This window comes from Lagenorhynchus albirostris, chromosome 11 (assembly GCF_949774975.1).
Source record: "Lagenorhynchus albirostris chromosome 11, mLagAlb1.1, whole genome shotgun sequence".
Classification (NCBI taxonomy): Eukaryota; Metazoa; Chordata; class Mammalia; order Artiodactyla; family Delphinidae; genus Lagenorhynchus; species Lagenorhynchus albirostris.
Window position 1 is genome coordinate 20,562,066 of NC_083105.1, and position 21,549 is coordinate 20,583,614.

The 21,549-nt window shown below is 39.2% G+C and overlaps 1 protein-coding gene across 1 annotated transcript in view; it reads right to left on the minus strand.

Annotated features, from left to right (window-relative positions):
* Nucleotides 1-21,549, minus strand: part of UTP20 (UTP20 small subunit processome component) — a 94,026-nt gene that overhangs the window by 65,345 nt on the left and 7,132 nt on the right. The window contains exons 6-21 of the mRNA XM_060164551.1: nucleotides 21,356-21,437; nucleotides 20,546-20,683; nucleotides 19,771-19,926; nucleotides 19,064-19,210; nucleotides 18,845-18,979; nucleotides 17,217-17,294; nucleotides 15,353-15,531; nucleotides 10,485-10,640; nucleotides 10,253-10,341; nucleotides 8,196-8,301; nucleotides 4,552-4,702; nucleotides 3,826-3,888; nucleotides 2,860-3,018; nucleotides 1,663-1,739; nucleotides 830-909; nucleotides 343-586 (exon numbers count right to left, since the gene is read on the minus strand). Of these exons, the coding sequence (XP_060020534.1) occupies nucleotides 343-586; nucleotides 830-909; nucleotides 1,663-1,739; nucleotides 2,860-3,018; nucleotides 3,826-3,888; nucleotides 4,552-4,702; nucleotides 8,196-8,301; nucleotides 10,253-10,341; nucleotides 10,485-10,640; nucleotides 15,353-15,531; nucleotides 17,217-17,294; nucleotides 18,845-18,979; nucleotides 19,064-19,210; nucleotides 19,771-19,926; nucleotides 20,546-20,683; nucleotides 21,356-21,437 (2,040 nt within the window). The remainder of the gene's footprint in view (nucleotides 1-342; nucleotides 587-829; nucleotides 910-1,662; nucleotides 1,740-2,859; nucleotides 3,019-3,825; nucleotides 3,889-4,551; nucleotides 4,703-8,195; nucleotides 8,302-10,252; nucleotides 10,342-10,484; nucleotides 10,641-15,352; nucleotides 15,532-17,216; nucleotides 17,295-18,844; nucleotides 18,980-19,063; nucleotides 19,211-19,770; nucleotides 19,927-20,545; nucleotides 20,684-21,355; nucleotides 21,438-21,549) is intronic.

The window sequence follows — 21,549 nt, forward strand, 5'->3', positions numbered from 1 at the left end:
AGTAATTTTAAGCCCCAGGCAGGCAAGAAAACAACAATAGGGCAAGAAATAACAAGGCCATTGTACACTGATCTAACTCGGTATGGCCTTTCTTACTTTGAAATCTGCAATTTTTTATTAATAGCGTTTGTGGGCTGGTTAAATTTTGGTTTATGTAAGATTAAGTGGTAAACAAAAGTTGTTTAGTTGTTATCTGATGGAGCCAGTGCTTTAGAGAGGTGCCAATGATTTGAAAAGATGACAGATTTAAGAAAAGAACTCAGCCAATCTGGGAATTTAATACTTTGCACCTTCTCTTCCTCACACCCTACCAGAGACATATTCCTAGGCAAGAACACTTACTTGATAAATCTCAAGAAAAGCGGGGAAAGCTCCCTGGACCGTGGCTCTACCCTTTCTGGGAATTTTGCCAGAGTTCGCCAGAGCAAAAACCGAAAATTGGTATGGTCCAGTCTTTCCTGAAGGTCGGTTTTCAATGCGAACTGCTCATGATAAAGAGTTCCAACGTTTCCTTCCTGAGTCTGCTCCCAACTTGCATCTCCAATGGACCTCTCCTCATCTCTTGTGTCATTTTGCAGCTCTTTCTCTGAAAGAAAAAAGGTAATCATAACCACTAGAGAAATGTTAACAACTACCCTATGTGTTTCTGCCAGTAATGGCATTCCTTTCACTAGTAATACAAGCAAATGATAACAGTATCCAAAGGTTATCAAAGATAATACATTTCTCATTTCTGCTTTCCAATTTTATGTGTAATTAAGCAATAGAAATTAAACAGTTAAACAACCATTTCCTCCCGCAGCCCCCTCCTTCATATCCCTTTACATACCAGCATGTGTAGCTGCTTTTTCTAGATGTTCATAGTAGACTTTCCAAAATTGCTTATTTTCCATTTCACGTGCATGAGAACTAAGAGTAAAGATCATAAAATAAAACCCGTGGAATGGACCCTGTTTTGAGATATCTCATACAAAAAAAAAGTGAAAGGATATAACTAAAATACTAATTAAGTTATCCCTGAATGTGGGGTCGTAAACAACTTTTGTACTTTATTTTTCAAAATGCCTGTTCTGCTAAGGTCTAATATTTAGGGTTTTGAGAGGCCACACATAATATGTTTCCAATCTGACAAAAAGCTAGAGTAGGCCCTCTGAAGACAAATGCCTGCAGAAGGACAGATTTCTATAAATGAGGCACAACATATGTATTTTTTATGTGATTATGAACGTCCTTTTTAGAGCTAAAGGGTTTTGGATACTAGACAGCAAGGGTTTTAAATTTAATTTTTAAGTTTTAAATTAAAGTTTGGCTCAATGACTCAATATATATAAATAAAAGCATACAATTATTATACAGTACTTATTACTGTTAAAAAATTCAATAATACAGGTGTATAATGTAAAGTAAAAAAAGAAAGTTCTCCAAAGTTATTTCAAAGTACAGAGAAACATATACAAAACAACTGAATTGTCAGAAACTTGGCATCAGATAGAATAAGTAATGTTTACTTTTTCTTCACCTTGTCCCACAAAGGCTTTAAGGTAGCTATAAATACCATACACACCCATTCACTTAAATCACACCCCAGAGTATAATACTGGCTCCATCATCATTCTGCAGTAGTGAAAGCACAACAGCTTCATCCATTTCACCCAGGCTTACCTTATGAGTTCAATAACAGGATCCCAGAGAGCACTGAAGTTAACATATAACATGCCTAACAGATAACGAAGTGGCACCTGCAAGCATAGGAAATTAGTTTAGATCGGCACCAAAATGCAAGGATCCTGACTTGGACAACCTGAGGTTTGGAAAGAAGCTTCTGCTTTAAGAAAAAACTTGCAGGTGCCAATCCAAAATTCAGGTACAGTAATTTTCCTCCTCTTCCCAAAATGTCACTCACTATTTAACAGAGAAGAATCACTTAAGAAAACATAGTATTCAAACTCACTCCAGATGTTCACGAATAAAGGATATATTTGAATAAACAGATTTGACTCATGATTAACTTCATTCCTAACAAATACTGCCATCACCTGACAAGACAAAACTTGAACGGTAATCAGTAAAGCACAGGTGCCAAAGAACCCAGCAAAGCACTACATGAACGGCAGCTGAGGCTTTATGAGCAGATGTGTGAGTTCTCAAAACTAGGCATTAAAAGAGTTCAGTTCAGAGGGTCCAAAGTTTTCACAGTCGCCTTTTGGAATGACAGTCACTGTTACTAGCATCCCCGTGCACTCAGGAAACATCATGTAAAGTGGTAGTTCTATTATTATTTGGGGGTGGGGTGCTTGTGTCTACCTTAGCAGCAGAGTCCCTTTCCAAATGGAACATAACACAGGACGCTAATATACAGAACAGGTTAAGAACAGAACTGCTCTGCTTGAAAGGGGAATGCCTCCACTTGGCCTTCTTCCCAAAGGGATAGTGATGTATCCTCAAGGGTCATGGACGGAAAATCCCTGATACAAAAGGTAGAGGGCTGACGTCCTGCAGCAGTGAACAAATCTGGAGAAGAGTATCAGGCTGTCAACTTGACCTTGTTCCTCCTGCTGCCACCTACTACCTACCCTCACATACTACACACATACTCAGGAGAAGGGAGGATAGTAAATTATTTCTACTGTTGAAAAGGCTGTAGAGCCATTTAACTCAAAGCATTGAACAGAACTGGGTATTTACTTAGTTTTAAATTCTTTTTTTATAATTCTTGCTTTTAAAAATTCTTTCTCTCTCTCTCTCTTTTTAAATTTTTTGGTGACTATTTAGTATGCTTCTCTTTTCTCAAATGCCAGCTAAACAGATCTTAAAGTATAAACTGAGTTAAAAAAAAAAAACCCCAAACACTGTTTTTACCTCCTGTAATGGCCCATCAGGGACTGCAGTCTGTACCACATCATGTCTTAGTTTTCTCAAATGAAGAAGCTTCTCTCTGTAATCATTCACAGTTGCTGGCACAAGTTCTGCCTGGCGTAATATAGCAAAGACAGACCGACGCTCTGAGAGCTCGTCATCCTGAACAACCAGAGGAAACCAGGAGGCAGGTCAGTATTTTGATTTTCCAAAAAGAACATTAAATATGAACAGAAGTCTAAAAAAGAAAAACTGGCATATGTTAATGTTTTAAATTAAATAAGCAACACATTTTTTGAGGAAATGATTCATTCTTCCTCACATCATTTACTTTTTGGTAGATAATTTAGGTTTAGTGTCTAGCAGAGACATGACAAGTAAAAAACAGGAAAGTAATTCTCAAAATCACTCAAGTTGACTGGCAATATTTTTTGAAATACAGAAAATGTACATATACTTTCACTGTACAATTCTACTTCTAAGTACAAGTAATTTCTACTTCTGGAAGTAATCATTTGCATTATTGAAATGTTTCCCTGAACAAAGGTATCTGTGTAAGGATGTTCACGGCAGTATTATTAGAAATGCTGCAAAACTACCAACAACCCACCTAAGCGTCCATCAAGAGGGAACTGGTTAAATACAATATTTTAAACTGTGGGGCACTATTCAAACTTCAAAAGAAATGAGGTAGGGCTAGAGGTACGGATGTGGAAAAACTTGCATGACACCATTTGTTTAAGTTATGTGTGTATATACAAAAAGTCTGAAAGAATAGTCACCAACTAATTATGGATTTTCAGTGGTGGCCTTGCTGAGGGGATGGGAATAAGAATGGCAAAAAGTTTTTTTCAAACTTCGTGATAGATATTTACACGGTATTTGAATTTTTTGCAAAATTATCATTTTGGAAAACAATATGTCAAGTTACATTTTTTAAAAGTTACCCAAAATGAACAGTTAAAATACCTCCATTAATTCTGGAAGCCGAACCTCAAAGTGGTTTAGGATCCTTATGGTCAAAAGCCGAATCTAGAGAAATTAAAAGGCATGTTTCAAACTCCAACTATTTAAACATAAGAAACTGATTAAGAGTCAGTGAGACCTAAGTTTCATGGAATTATGAAAGATAGACCACTTGTCAGAGTAATACATGTTTATTCTATTCCTTATTTCATATTCACCACCAACCAACACCTTATTCAAATGGTACTTGGAACAATTAATGACCAGACTAGACTGAGAAGATAAGGTTGCTCATAAAACGGTGCTGCTTCTTTGAACTATAACACTATAGGCATCTCTGTAAATAAGCGCAAAGAATCTGATTAAGCTTACAATTCCACTGAAATTAATGATTTTTATTTCTAAATAACATGTTCAGGTATTTCTATACACCTGAATGAGCAGCAGAATCACCTACAGAGCTTTGAAAAATCATGCAGATATGTCACTTCCACCCTATGCCTGCAGAATCAGAATTTGGGGGTGTTGGGACCCAGAATTTATATTTTTAGTAAGCGCCCCAATTAATCCTGCTGCAATCAGTTTGTAGGTCAGTGTTTAGGAATCACTGCTTTAAATAGAAACCACCCCAAAGCAGCATTTTCTGATTAAGGAGCTCTGACAACCACTGGCAATACACGCATAAAACAAAAGATGGGAGGCAGAGAACACACCACAAAACCGTAGTACCTTGGATATGCCAGTTGAAATGTTTGCTCGTAACTTGGGAAATAATTCCATTAGAGCTTCCTCTGAAAGTGGCCCCCTGCAGCCACATAAGGATAATCTCTGATAATAGAGATCAGCCAACAGCAACACAGACGGCTCCAAAGGAAACGCTCTGCAACGAGATATTTATTAGATCCAAACTGTACCATACACCACAGAGGACTTAGGCTATACTAGAAACCACAGAAAATTATCACTGATGAAAGGAATGTAAGAGGGAACAGGTGAAAGTTTTACGTGGACATGTAGCATCACTTGAGACATGAAGAATCTGAGGTCCACCAACAGTGAGCCACACGCTCGAGTACAGACACACAGCCAGAGGCAGAGGCAGGATTATAATACGGTGTTTTGACTGAAGTCAAATGCTGTCTTTTCAATCCACATACTCATAAGTGACAGTGACATAAGGGGGGATATATACTATTCACTGAGTGTCTTCTATGTGCCGGGTACTGAGCTATGAGGGAAGCAGTACAGAGCAGGGGGCCGGCACATCAGCTCTGGGGTAGGGCAGCCCAGGCTTGAAGCCAGCCCATCATCATCATCACCCACGTAACCCTGGACAAGCCACTTAACCACTATGTGCTATCCTCCAACAAATACTTACTGAGTATCTACCATGTACCAGTGACTTTTCTAGATACTGGCTATGGCAGGAAACCAAGGAAGAAGTCCCTATCCTCCTGGAGCTTATATTCTAATAGGGGAAGGTCACCTCAGGAAAAGGAGGCTGGACTGAGAGACTGGTGCGTGGGGGAGAGGGCGAGGGGGTGAAGAGGAGTGCTGTCTGATATGGGGGTGGTCACGGAAGGCACAGACTGAAGGAAGTCAAGAAGAGAGCCAAAAGGCACCTGGAAGAAAAGCATTCCCGGCAGAGGGAGCAGCGACGCCAAGTCCCAGACAGGTGTGCTTGCCTATGTGAGGAGAATCGAGGAGACCAGTGCAGCTGGAACGGAGTGAACGAGGAGGAGTGGCTGGGGACGAGGTCAGAAGCCAGGGCCTAGGTTACACAGAGCCCCGAGGAACATGATGAGGACTGCGGGTTTTATCCCGAGTAGGCTGGGTACCACGAGAGCAGGGTTTCTCAGCAGTGGCTCTGCTCACGCGGGCCAGGTGACTCTTTGTTGTGAGGCCGTCCAGTGCACAGCAGGGCGCTCCTTACCCACCACACCCCAGTAGCAGTCCCCAGCTGTGATGACCAAAAACGTCTCCAGAATGGCCCGTGGTTGAAAATCACTATTTCCGAGGGTTGTTGGCAAAGGAGTGACATGTTCCCTTTCACGGAAAAGAATCATCCTTGTTGTTGGGTACAAAACAGACAGCAGCAGGGCAAGGATGGAGGCAAGGAAACTCGTTAGGAGGCTACTGCAGTCATCCAGGTGAGAGATGGAGGTTGAGACCAGACTGGCAGCGGGTGCTGAGCAGCTGGGGTTCTGGATTTATTTAAGAATTCGAGTTCCCCCTTCTACAATGTTAACAGTACCTATACCTCAGGGAATTGTTGTGAGGATTACAACAATAATGTAATAATAATGTACGGAAAGTACTCAGAAGAGTGACCGGCACATAATGAAAATTCAATAAATGCAATTTGTGTATTGTTAACGCATAGTCTAATTCAATCTCCATGAGGGAAGTACTGCTACTCCCTTTTGAGAGAGAATAAAGTTGAGATTAACTAACTTACTCAAGGCTATCTAGCTAGTAAGTGATGAAGACAAGGTTCAAATCCAGGTTGTCTTGGCTGTGAAACCTCTGGCGTAACCAGTAGCTAGCGCAGCACCCAGCACTGAGGCCTGCATCTACAACTTTCACGAATGAAAACTTGCACTGCCACCCTCCAAGCCGATTCGCTCCTATTAGAGGTTTCTGGGCCTCCTAGGTTAAAAGCACCTGCCCGGGAGGCCAGCTGGCCTTCCACAAGGGACAGACAAATCCCACTCTGTTATGCGTGCTTTTCTGTTTTAAAACCTCCACAGATGCCTTAAATTGTTCCCACCAAAGCATACAGTGTGAGAAGTTTAAATAGAATGACTTAAAAAAAAAAAAGGGGGCTTCCCTGGTGGCACAGCGGTTGAGAGTCCGCCTGCCGATGCAGGGGACACGGGTTCATGCCCCGGTCCAGGAGGATCCCACATGCCGCAGAGCGGCTAGGCCCGTGAGCCATGGCCGCTGAGCCTGCGCATCTGGAGCCTGTGCTCCGCAACAGGAGAGGCCACAACAGTGAGAGGCCTGCGTACCGCAAAAAAAAAAAAGAAAAAGGGAACACATATGGAATATGGTAAGTAGGAAGACAACAAAGAAAAACTCCTCCTTAAAAAAATTTAAAGCAATTCAATTAACAATAGAGCGACAGTAGCCTTGCCCAGATTGGGGAATGTACAGAGCTTCTGGATTACTGCACTAAGTCTCTTAACTGGTCTCCTTTATCCTCCTTCCGTCTCTTCGTCTCTTCTCGATATAGCAGCTTAAGTGATCCGACTTTGGCCTACGCCACTCTCCTGCCAAAAACACCTCCTGTGGCTTCCCCTTTCACTCACAGTAAAAGCCAAGGCCCTACAATGGCCAAAGGTCAAACACTGCCTGCCACCACGCCCCCCATATCCTCCTCTCCTCCTACCCTCTCCTCGCTCTACTCAGCTACGATAGTTCCTTGCTGCTCAAGCAAGGCACCCACACACAGAGCCTCGGCACTCATACCTTCCCTGGGTTTGGGACAGAGTGCCCCAGGTCCCAGATATCCCATCCCCAGGGCTTACTTCCTTGCTGCTTCTGGGTTTCTGCTCAAGTATCTCCTCGGTGAGGCCTTCCCTAGGTAAAACTCCTATTTGTCCCCAGCCTCCAGACTCTCCCTGTCCCGACTTTACTACTGTCTAACATGCCATATATTTTACTTGTTTATTTTGTTTAGTACATCTTCTTGCTAGTGTGTTAGCTCCATGAAGGCAGGGAATTGTGTGTTTCATTTACTGTGTCTCCCAGTGCCAAGAACAGGGCCTGGTACATGAGAAAAGCAATGAATACTTATTGAATGAAGTAAATGAGCAAATCTGTTGTGAAAAGCATGTAAATAAAACGGACTAGACTCCAGAAACAGAAGCAAACTACTTTACAAGATTTTTAGAACGCCTGACCTTTAGAAAGGGTGCCAAGCCGGGCAATGAATGGCTCTCAGTAACGGCCCTGTGCTATGATCCAAATCAAAATAAACTTAAACAAACCCAAAACTGGATTGTTTTGGTATGTAGTAAAAGGACCACAGGAAAGTTTTCTGAAGGGCTAAGTGTGTCAAGCCGAGAAACACTGTGAAAGCAGAAACGTGTATGTTGGAGCCATGGTGCCATGTCATGTGACCAGCATTATGCACCCACTTCACTCTGCAACACTCATTTACATACACAGTAAAATACCCTTTCACAAAGATGAATCTGTATTTAAAGACTGTATCCAAAAATGTTCTTATTTTAACTGGAGGATTTAAATCAATAATAAATTTCCTATGGGAATACAACTCAGGTAAAAATTAGATCCAAGATTTTGCCAACACAGAAGCCTTTATATTTCATTCATTATTAAGCTGAATGTAAGATATGTTTACTCACAATACTAAATTCTTCACACGTTCCACAGAAACCAGATGAAGAAGTTCAGAAGATTCTTCCAAACTTAGCAGAGTATTTACAGCTTGACAAAGAACAAATAAGTTTCCTTAAGGCAGAAAAACAGGAGAAAACACATTATTTCTTTGACACAATAACTATAGACATCTCATTTTACCTACCACTTGGTATTTATACAGAGTTCTTAAAGTGAATCTGTACCTTCTAAAGGATTATCTGTCAAATGTCAGAATATAACAGAAAGGAACTGAAAAGCGGTTCCAAGTCTTATATTTTAACTTTCTTAAGAGAAAAATATATTCAGAAATAGAGAATAAAAATGTATGTTCCCTTCAACTGAGATGAGGAGAAAATTCAATGGTTCTACCAACTGGTATTATCAAAATCAGAACTTTTGAGAATAGACTTAGACTTTTCAAAAGCTAAGAAATTATCTTTGTGTAAAACTCATGTTGATTTTATGACTCCAATTTATAAGAAATCACATATCCAATGGCTACTACGTGTAACGGACTCAATTTATATTAATTAGATAATCATTTACTCCTAGACCAGAGGTTGGCAAACTATGGCCCACAAACTTGCGGGTAGTCTGTTGTTATATGGCCGGCAAACTAAGAATGCTTTTCACATTTTTAAAGGGTTGTTTAAAACAACAAACAAACAAACAGAATATGCCACAAAGACTGAAGACTGAATGTGGCCCACAAAAGCTAAAATATTTACTGTATTGTCCTTTACACAAATATTTTGCCAATACCTGCTCTAGTTAGAAAAGGGCTATCCAGCAGAACTTCCTTTCTGCAGTGGTAGAAAGGCCCTATACTTCTGCCAAATGTCCTCACAATCCAATATGGTAGCCATTCGCCACATGTGGCTACTGAGCACTGGAAATAGGGCAGGTCTACTTTATTCTCTAACATGTCTGCTTGGTATCTAACATAGAACCTAGCAATTAATATTTAAATGAATGACTACTATACACATGTGTTAGGAAAAAAAATACCATGCTAGAATAAAACAAAATACCTACTATTATTTGCTTCTTTTTGTAGCAAAATTTTTTTATTAATCTTATTTTGATCAAAATACCTACTTTTAAATTGCTGTTCTCAGCTAGTTGGGGGAGTTGGACAAGTATACAACAGGAAATGGTGTTTGGGGCAGGGCAGTCTACGTCTGCCTGGATGAGTCATAAAGACCTTTCTCGAGGTACTGTGTTTGAGCCGAGTTTTTTTTTTTTTTTAAATTTTATTTATTTTTGGCTGCACTGGGTCTTTGTTGCTGCGCGCGGGCTTTCTCTAGTTGCAGCGAGCGAGGGCTACTCTCTGTTGCAGTGCGCAGGCTTCTCATTGTGGTGGCTTCTCTTATTGCGGAGCATGGGCTCTAGGCACGCAGGCTTCAGTAGTTGTGGCTCGTGGGCTCTAGAGCACAGGCTCAGTAGTTGTGGCACACGGGCTTAGTTGCTCCGCGGCGTGTGGGATCTTCCTGGACCAGGGCTCGAACCCGTGTCCCCTGCATTGGCAGGCGGATTCTTAACCACTGCACCACCAGGGAAGCCCTGAGCTGAGTTTTGAAAGCTAAGTACGAGTTCACCAAATGATGAAAGACCTAGAAAGGACTCCAGGCAGAAGGGACACCTGTGCAATGGTAGCCAGAGGGACATACAAGAAAGTGTCTGGCTCTAGGTAAGCAAATGCCTAGAGCACAAGTGTGTACCAGGGCTAGACTGGGCGTGGAAGACAGGAACAAGACACAAGCTGGGACTTGAAGTTGAGTCTGATTTCTTTGACCATGGAAGCCTTCTACTACTACACCTTTGGACTCAGCAAATGTTCAAGCTGTCCTGACTTTGCCACCATATTATGAGGTACAAGGGTAACGCCTCCATCTCAGCCTCGTTTTCCCTACTTACATACAGGGGGTTCTGCCAGAACACAAGACAACGGCAGTACTATTCTCTGGTATCCATGTGTTTACAGTTACCCTGGGTGTGCCAGAAACGACAGACAAGAGAACAAATGCCGATTGTAACTGACCTTTTCCAAAGCTCCCTCTGTCGACAGCCATGAAGAGTGACTCTATGAAGCAGGTGACGAGGGGTATCACCTTCTCTTTCTCCAGGGGTCTGTCCAAGAAGTGGGGACAAAAAGGGAAATGCTCAAACTAGCATTCAATGGCTTTTTCATGAAATGGCAAAAAATGGCTAATAAATGTTTTCATCAGCTTGCTAAAACACCTTTCACAATTAAACACAGTTGATTTTCTCACCTAATATGAGGTAACACGACAAGGGCCGCCCAAGAGCATGAAAGGTAAGTACTCTCTCTATTTGGGGGTAACTGAATTATAGATAAAAGATGATCTAATACTGAGATCTGTTCCTTTCCTCCCTTGGATCTGGTCTTCTTCTGCCTTATACTGGATCTGAAGGAAGAAAAGATAAACAAATATTTAAAATGAGAGAGGATATAATCGCTCTAGCCCTCTGAAGTTTGAAATAAAATTGGTTCCTTTCCATGCATGGAGCATTAGTGGGAAGGAAGGAACTGGTGGTGACAGTTGAATACAAATAACTAAACAAAAGTGACTCATTTACTGATTTTTCAGTGACAGATTTTTTCAACCCCATTGGTTCTATTTTCTTCTATTTTCTATTTTAACTTGCTTCATAACTTAAAGCAACTCTCTTCCAGTTTTAGGTATTATTTCTGAATTTTGTGCTGATGGACATGTGTTTAAGAACTGGAGAGGTAATTTATTGGCATGAACTGACTTCCTCCATCCCCCCTTTCCTTTCTGACATGAATTTTACTGCTTCACAAATGTGTAGAATGATGTTGCAAAGGAATCACAGTGAATTTGACAAATGTCACTAAAATGATTGTGACTTAGAAGTAACTTTTGGACTTCCCTGGGGGTCCAGTTGTTAAGACTCCACTCTTCCACTGTAGGGAGCGCGGGTTCAATCCCTGGCTGGGGAACTAAGATCCCGCATGCCATGCGGCCAAAAAAAAAGCAAGAAGTAACTTTCTCTGAGGCTTTAATCTGATAAGTGGTTACCCAACATTATTTTCTAATATGACATTCAATTTTACGTATCTGTTACTTTGGCGGTATTCTTGTTTGCCTCTATTTTTGCCAATGAACTATACCTCAGTCCTACTTAAAAGACAGAAATCCAGTGGAAAGAAAAGTCACAGAAACAATAAGTAAATTGATCTGTTTTTATAATTAATCCTCCATGTCCAGTTTGGTTAACTTATTACAGAATAGAAGTAGAATATCAGGTTTTTATTCCTATACCTGTTAATCATTAAAGTTAACCAAAAAAGTTGCATTCTCTTTTGTTTCATACTTATCAGGATACTGAATGTTTGGAAATTATGAGAGATAACTAAGTGAATTTGACTGGTAATTTCTAAAAGTCACTGTACCTTGATATACAGTCTTTCTAGTATTAGCCATGACTCAATAATCGGAAAAAATCTTACAAATAAAATATTGAGATGCTTTAAAAAGATGAGTCATTAGTTGCCATGTCATTCCCCTGCTTTGTCACACCTGCCAATGAGCTCCTCCAATAAAATCCATACTCACCTCATCCTGTAAGGCCTTGGGTGATACGACCCTCTCCTCCTTCACTCACTTCCTCCCTCCTCCTTACTCAATGCTCTTTACCCACACAGGCTTTCCTTTTGTTCCTCAAACACACTGGGCTTATTCCCATCCCAGAGCCTTTGTAGGAACGCTTCCCTCTGCCTGGAAAGCCTTTCACCCAGCCTTTCTTTGCCAGGTTGGATCCTTCCACCATTACAATCGGACCAAAGGTCCCCTTTCTAGACAGGAGTAGGGCTGCCTCTCTATCTACTCTGTCTCAAAGCCCTGTTTTATTTTTCTTTTTATCACAATCTAAAATTAACTTGTTTGTTTATCTGCCTCACATGCCTGTCCACCCAAGACTGTCATCTCCCCCAAAGAAGAAACCTTCTTCTTTATTATATCCCAGTGCCTAGAACAGTGTCTAATACAATAAATATCTATAAATACCTAAGACAGAATAAATTTATCTTCCCAAGAGTCTTTTCACATCTATTATCTCCTTTTATTCTCACAATAAATCTGTGAGATGAGTGGATGGAGTGTGATCAGGAATATTCAGACAAAGGTGACCATTCACGTATTATGCTACAGGGTGATGGAAGTTTTCTTAGACAAAGAAATACAGAACCTGTGGCACTCATCTTAAGTTAATATGCTTACATTTATTAGGAATGATAAGGGAATTGGTTTCCTGATCTATAATTTCTAGAGGCACACCCACTCAACTATTTGAAAAATAGTAAGCAGAATCCTCTCAAATATTTACATAAACTTTGTTTCGACTTCCAGAGAGTATGTACTGTTTTTAATGAAATTGAGAAAGTAATCCACAGACCTTTTAACAATTCAAACAATGCAAAGGTTTATAATCTAAAAGCTAATAGTCACTTCTTTCTTCTCTTTACCATCCTCTTGTCATAAACAAAGATAACAGTTTTGTGTCTCTTTAGGGGGTTGTCAATTCTCCCCAAATTGACCTATAGACTTAATGCAATTCAAAACAAATCCCAGCAAGGTGGGTTTTTTTTGTAGATATAGACAAGTTTCTTCTAAAATTTATACAAAAGGGCAAAGGACCAGGAATAGATGAAACAATCTTGAAAAAGAAGAATACAGTGAAAGGATTTTTTATAAGATTTCCAGATTTATTTTACGCTATAGTAACAAGATTGTGGCATTAGAGGAGGACAGACACATAGATCAATGAAACAGAATAGAGAGCTAGAAACAGTCCCATACATTTATGCCCAGCTGATTTTTGACACAAAAGCAAAAGCAGCTCAATGAGGAAGAACAGCCTTTTCAACAAATGTTGCCACAGCAGTGGACATTCAGAGGCAAAAAAGGAAACTTGACCCAAACTTCACACCTTATATAAAAATTAACTCAAAATGGATCATGGACTTAAATGTAAAACATAAAATGATAAAACTTAAAAAAAATAGGAGAAAATACTTGGGACCTATAGTTAGGCAAACAGTTCTTAGACTTGACATCAAAAGCATTATCCATAAGAGGAAAAGTTGATACATTGGATCTCATCAAAATTTAAAAACCTGATCAGTGAAAAATCTTGTTAAGCAAAGGAAGACAAGCTACAGACTGGGAGAAAATATTTGCACCATCACGAAGCAGACAAAAGGACTTGTATTAGAATATATAAAGCACTCTCAAAACTCAACAGCAAAGAAACAATCAAATTAGAAAATGGGCCAAGGAAATGAACAGGTATTTCAGTAAAGATGATATGCAGATGGAAAATAAGCACATGAAAAGATGTTCAACATCCTTAGCCATTAGGAAAATGCAAATTAAAACCACAGTGAGATAGATATCACTATATCCTATCAGACCGGCAAAAACAAAAAACTGAAAATAACAAATACTGGTGAGGATGCAGAGAAACTGGATCACTCATGCTGCTGCTGGGAACGTAAAAGGGCACAGTCACTCTGGAAAACCATCTGGCAGTTTCTTATAAAACTGAACATGAAAAATAAAACGAAGCAACAAACAAAACTACAACAACAACAAAAAACTCCAAAACAAAAACAAAAACCCCAAAACTGAACATGCCCTTACCCTATAACCCAATAAGTCCACTTTGGGGCATTTATCTCAGAGAAATGGAAAGCTGTGTACATGAATGTTTATAACAGCTTTATTCATAATAGCCAAAAACTAGGAATGATCTAGTTATTCCTTTCAACAAGTGTATGTTTAAACAGACTGCTACATCCATTACCATGGAATACTACTCGGGAATAGCACACAAAGACGCTCAACATAAAAAGGAATGGATAACTGATGCACACAACAACTTAGATGGGTCTCAAGGGAACTGTGTTGAGTGAAAAAGCCAATCTCAAAAGCTGTACTGCATAATTTATATAATATTCTTGAAATGACAAAATTGTAAAAATGGAGAATAAGATTAGTGGTTGCCAGGAGTTAGGGATGGAGTGGGGAGTGGCAGGGTGAGTGTGGCTATTAAAAAGTAGCACAAGAGATCCTTGCAGTGATGGTACAGCTCTGTATCTTGACTTTGGTGGTAGTTGTGAATAGACATGAGATAAAATTGCACAGAACTACATATCCATATACATGCAAACACAGAGATGAGTGATGTAAAACTGGTAAATCTGAATAAGGTTGGTGGATTGTACCAATGTCAATTATCTGGTTGTGATATTGCACTAAGCTTTTGTATTGGGTTGGCCAAAAAGTTCATTCAGGTTTTTCCGTAATCATGCGGAAAAACCCGAACGAACTTTTTGGCCAAGCCAAATAAGATGTTGCCACTGGGGGAAACTAAGTGAAACATATATGGAAACTCTCTGTCCTATTTCTTATAACCACACATGAATATACAATTGTTTTAAAATAAAAGGTTAAGAAAATTAATAGTGACTTCTTTCTTTCACTTACCACGCTCTTGAAGTTAAATAACCTGTTTCTGTATCCTTTCACACGTGTTCCTATGCTTATATATACTTTTGGTTTTAACTTTGCAAAATGGGATCATGTACTCTTCTACAACTTGGTTTATTTATTTTTTTAAATTTATTTATCTATCTATCTTTGGCTGCATTGGGTCTTTGTTGCCGTGTGCAGGCTTTCTCTAGCTGCGGCAAGCAGGGGCTACTCTTCGTTGCGGTGCGCAGGCTTCTCTTGTTGCAGAGCGCGGGCTCTAGGCATGCGGGCTTCAGTAGTTGTGGCATGTGGGCTCAGTAGATGTGGCTTGCGAGCTCTAGAGAGCAGGCTCAGTAGTTGTGGTGCACGGGCTTAGTTGTTCCACGGCATGTGGGATCTTCCCGGACCAGGGCTCGAACCTGTGTCCCCTGCATTGGCAGGCGGATTCTTAACCACTGTGCCACCAGGGAAGTCCTACAACTTGCTTTTTTCACATAACAATGTATCACGGACATCTTTCCAGTTAATACATGTAGATCTTCAGTTTTTACAGTATTCTGAATGCATTATTTTTAAATGGGTAATCCTACCAAGAATACACAGAATAGAGACTTAGAACTTACCCCACTGTCTGTTCTGAGAAAAGCAGAGGGTACTTCTCAATCGCCATGGAGCCAGTGGTGGGAGGTGCTGCTTTGTTCAGAATGAGTTTGGCCAAAATGGCCAGAGCTTCATCTTTGACTGCAGCGTCATCAGTCAGGAAGCAATTCTCAATATACAAGAGAAAGCTGGGTAGAAAAAGCTAAAAATAAGAAAGAAAATCACACTTATTAACAACAGATATAAATTTCAGAACACCTAATGAAGAGAAGATTCTAACACTTCCACAGAGAAAAAAGAGATCATAAATAAAGGCTCAGGAATCGTAATGACATCAGACCTCTGCAAAGGAACGGTGGAGGCCAGAAGACAATGGAGCAATGCCTGAAAAACTGAGGGAAAACGACAGCATCTAGAATGCTGTACCCAGCGTACTGGTGATGTAGTTTGAGGAGAGAATAAAGACACTTACAGATGCACTAAATCTCAAAATTTTACTTCCATTCACCCTTTCTCAGGAACCTCTGGAGAATGTGTTTCATCAAAATAAGAGGGGAAACTACAATAAGAGAAAGACACGGGATCCAGGAAACAGGAGAGAGGCAAGTCCTAGTATGACATCTGTGCAGTGGGCAGAGAAAGCAACATGTTCAGACTTGAACGGCTCTAGGAGGAACGTCTCCTAAAAAGAAAAGAGAAAAGCAAAGAGCTGCCAAAATTCTGCCCGTTTGCTGCGTGAAAGGCATTCTGTGATGCTGCTGGCAGACCCACCAGCAATTTCAAGTTACTAAAGAATGAGGCAATTGGTAACTTCAGGAAAAACGAAAGGATATACAAAAACGGAAATGTAATTATAAAATACTCCTTGATTATAGGGATTAAGTGTTTGATGAATATGAATTCAACCAAAATTTATAATGTAACTCTGTTGAGCAGATGAGAAGCGTAAAAGAACTAGAAATCCACCTACCCAGGAGGAAGCCTACAGATGAGGACTAAAACTAATGAGTCAAGGAAAAGCAGTATGTTCAGATGATTTAAAAATATAAAGTAAATACTAGGAAAAAATAGCTAAAAATCATTAGATGTGCTTGTTCCTGGTGAGGAAGATGGGAGTGGGAGTGAAATGAGTGCCTTTTAGCCCTGTGCAACCTTTTAAACAACATACATAGAGTACTCTGATAAAAATAAGTTTTTAAAAAAAAGACCACAGGGAACAGGGGAGACAGAAAAGAGGCAGCTGCTAAGAAAACCTGAGAGAAATAAAGAGCCCTCACTGGGCAGGAAGCAACAGGGCTAGGACATGTATAAAGAAGTATTTTTCTGAGACAAATGAAAATATACATTATTACAGACTAAAGGGAAAAATGAGAGAAGAGATACAGAGATTTCCATGAAGTGTACTGCAGAATCACCAGTTGGAAGGAGTGGCAAATGTTTGATGAGGGTGAGGGGCAAGGATAAAATAAACTCAGGATTTGATGAGAAAGATTTCTACCTCATTCTATCAGGTAGCAATGAAATAAATTCATAACCCTCCTCCTATGCAAACTGTTTCAGAAGCTATTTTCTATGCTTCAAATTCACAGTTTAAGTTCCTTAAGCCATTTTTTTTTCAAATTTATCACATTGTTCTATAACTTCCTAAAAGATTATTAGAAAAACAAATTGGTTACCTAGTATCATTTAAAATGCTTAGCATGTGGAATAAAGTTTCACATACGACCTAGAACTGGAATATAATTGCTTTAAAAAAAATACATGAACTAAAACATCAAATACTTATTCTATTCCTTTCAAAAAACAAAATCACAGGATTTTTAAATTGATTATTTTATCGTGACAGATTTAAAACAAAACAAATCCAAGACTTAATATCTCACTCACCTGCTCAAACTGCTTCATAGCAAACATGACTTCCGAAAAACCCAAAATTAAGCATCTTTCAAATCTGCTCTCAAAAATCTGTGGACCACAGGCAAAGAATAGTAATGTAAATACAAAGAGAGTACTTTCCCATTCCTGAAAATAAAAACATCCGAAACCTTCAAGATCCTCTAACTTGCAAGCAGGAAGTGTGGGATGCTTGATACAAGTTAAAATAGTCATGGAAGGCAAAGAGAACTGGATTGTTGAATTTGCCACTGTGCAGATGGACACACCAGGTGTGAGACACAGGCACTGGGCCTTCCTCCTCGGGAAAGAAGCTACTAGAGTAAAGGTATGGTGGGCACACTTCAACCAGTATTCTAAGTGCTCGGCCTTCTCCAAAGAGACTTACAAATGCGAAGGGCTGTTTCTAGTGATTACCCAGGGCTTTGCCTAAGAGCTGCTCCATTCTTTCCCAGCTACAGAGAATTACAAAAGGGCAAGTAGCACGACTTTACACCTTCCTCTAAACTTTATACTGTTGCGCTACATGAAGCTAGGAAGAACCTAACTGATCTATTTTCAATTCCACTTCCCTCCAATTCATCTTCTAATCTCACTAAATCATTTCCCTGCTTAACATTTTTCCAGGGCCCTCCACTACTTGGAGGATAAAATCCAACCTAACTTTTCAAAGGCAAGCAAAGCCTTGCTGATATACATCATACTTCATGTGTCCATGTGCCCAGCAACATAGATTTTTGAACACATTTTTGCCATTCTCTCTCCTAGAGTTTTTAACACCTTCTCTGACTGGCAGACTGCTATTTAACCTTCAACGACTATCCAAAATATTAGTCCTTTGAAAAGCTTTCTCTGTCCCTCAACCCCAGACAGAATTAACCTTTATGTTTCGACGTGACATAAATAGATTGATTCAACAGATTTTAACTACATACTCCCAGGGCCCCACTTCCCTAACAATAAAAAATCACAGGCAGGACTTCCCTGGTGGTGTGGTGGTTAAGAATCCGCCTGCCAATGCAGGGGACATGGGTTCAAACCCTGGTCTGGGAAGATCCCATGTGCTGCAGAGCAACTAAGCCCGTGCGCCACAACTACTGAGCCTGAGCTCTAGAGCCCGTGAGCCTCAACTACTGAAGCCCGTGTGCCTAGAGCCCCTGCTCAGCAACGAGAGAAGCCACTGCAATGAGAAGCCCGCGCACCACAACGAAGAGTAGTCCCTGCTCGCCATAACTAGAGAAAGCCTGCGCACCATAACGAAGACCCAACGCAGGCAAAAATAAAAATAAATAAATTTTTTAAAAATATTAATTAAAAAAAAAATCACAGGCAAAAATAAATAAATAAATAAAATAAAAGTGTCCACTCTACAATATCTAGTCCATAGCCTGAACTTGGTTAAGTAAATATTTGTTTGGTGAATATTTGCTGAACAGATTTAGCTTTTATCACATTTTGTTTTGCTTATTTCCATTAAAGCACGCGATTCACATCTCCTTAACAAGATTATAAATTCCCTGAAGACAGAGCCTTTCCCAAGCTTCATTTATATTCCCCAGAAGGCTTACTCAACGCTAAACATAGTATTAACTACTCAGTTAATATTTGCAAAAGTAAATTACTTTTTCTATGGTTTCTTTGATGAGTGTCACTGGCAAGGAAATATTTTCACCTAGGATCAAAGCAGAAATTACATCCAAGAGGGTCGCCCGGCAAGATCTGGAGAGATGGGCTATTTGTAATGTTTGAGACAACACCTGTAAAATAAAAGGAAAAACAACGCACACTTAGCAATCAGCTTCTAATGAATAGGCTCTAAGCAAATTAAGTTGGGAACTCACTTTACAAACGTCAACAGGGTTGGTTATCTTTGATCCATTTCCATGTTTTACAAGTATCAGATATGTTTCTAACAACCTTTTAAACTGTTCAGAACTTTCCCCACAGTTAGTCTTGGTTACTTTTGTATGTAGATCCAGGAGTGATGCCTGCAAATGAAGAATTTACAAGAAAGAATAACTACCAAAGATCAAACTCATCTGTTAATTTAATAATGAAAATATTGTGTGAAGCAGTTCAAATTTTCACATTCTTTTTCTGTGAAAGAAAAAGACACATTTACTGGGAGTCACTAATGATAACCACTAACATTTCTGAACGCACTGTTGTAAGTTCTTTATGAGTATTTCCTCATAATCCTCACTGGCAGGGAATACTATTATCCCCATTTCCCAGATGAAAAAACTGAGGACCAGAGGCTTACATTTTCCCAAGGCACACTAGCAGTAAGTGACAAAGCCAGGATTCAAACAGAGGACTCTGGCTCCAAAGCCTGTGCTCTTAACCACTATGCTCTACTGCATCTCAAGATATCAAAGCAAGTAAAAATAGTACAGGGGATAGAGGTAAGGAAAATCCTAGTAAGTATATACAAATATGATGACAACAATTATAAAATATAATATCCAGGTGTGATCTGCTTAATTAAGAACAACAATTAACTCTTAGACTCCTAATTACATACAAATACTTAAAAATCAGAACTCACTTGCAAACATTCAAAAAATATACCAAAATGTTCCTTGTAGATGTAGAACGCTGTGGATTTGACCATGTTTTTGAGTGTTTCTCCAACTAAAGTCCATGGAAGTTGAGTTTCTGTTTCAGTAACTGGTCCTAGCTTTTGTAAAATTAGCTTCACTGCCTGTGGGAATCCAAGAATCATGAAAATGAACATGCACACTCTTATTCTCAAGTATTACATTGGTATTTCCCTCTCTGATTATTCCCCACTCTGCTCAAGCTACCTTAAAATCCGATCCAGGATAATCAAGGATATGGCAGCTCTGGTGGTTAACTACATGTCCCAAAAGAATTTCCAAACTAGGATGGGGAATTTTATCACACAATATCCCCCGCCCCCCATCGATCAATTTATGTCACCTTCTAGCACCCAGGATGAAGAGAGCAGTGATTTTTTAAATTTTTTGATTGACGGATTGATTTTTTGGCTGTGCTGCATGGCAAGTGAGATCTTAGTTCCCCAACCAGGGATTAAACCCGTGCCCCCTGTGGTGGAAGCTCAGAGTCTTAACCACTGGACCACCACGGAAGCCCCAGCAGTGATTGTTTTTTAAATGAAAAATACCTAATGACCCAGGGCCTACAGTAGGTAAGCACTGTTTTTTAAAGCCCTAATGTGCCCCATTGAATGTTTTCTATTTATTCTAGGCAATCCTCTCTCCATGCTATCTGTGTAAATCTTATCTATTTTCTTTTAATCCCTTTCACATAGATTCAAGGAACTCCTCCCAGTTACTTACTGTCTCTGTACAGGAGTGAAACATATTTCTAACTCCTTTGCACATTTCAAAGAGCAACTGTCCAACTCCTTCTACTTTTTCCGGATGTTCATCAAGATCAAGAAACATTAAATTGAAAAGTGCATTTTTATCAGAAACCTAAAACACAAAATGCAAGTGGAAAACTATATTTACAACATAAACATATCCTAATGAATAATTATTATTTGCTATTCTAAAGATTCATATTTAAACATAATTAGGATAAAAATTCTAAAAGGAATAGTGACACTTGCAATGATTTCAAACTGCTGCAAGAGTATATTATCACTTGTAATGTCACACACAAGAGTGATTAATTCATTGGTATAATATGAAGGTATGTACCAAGAAAAACTACCTAAGGCAACATTCTATCTTTTAAAGTAAATAGTATGCTTATATTTTATGAGTATAAAAGAAATTTAATAGCAATGTTTTTGTTTTATTACAAAAACTCTACTAAAAACAAACACAAATGACACTATACAATCAGTCCCTTCCAGGAAATTTTTATAAAAATTTCTGTTAATCTCACTGTTCATGCATAGACTGACTTGAATTAGAGAATATATATATACACTAAGTAAGAATAAAAGAGTAACCCCAATTATTTCACATTAGTGAGCAAAAACCACCTTATGGTGAGATAAACTCAAAACAGTAACAGGTTTCTCTTTATATAAAAAATATTAGTCCATAATAACTAACTATACTATAAAAGATATCTGCTTCCGTTCATCAGATTCTTGAGGATTAATGAGCAATAAACACATAAATGATCAAACTAACCTTTCTCATCAAAAAAGTAAAGCTTTCAGCAGCAAAATTTCTTATATGTAGTTTTCTATGAGCCAGGAGTGTACTATACATTCTATAAATGAGAAAATAAGACATGTTTAATTAATCATCATTTTAATAAAGATGTACTACATGTTAACTATATGCCCAACACTGTGCAAGGTATGCAAGAAAGATGTAGCAGG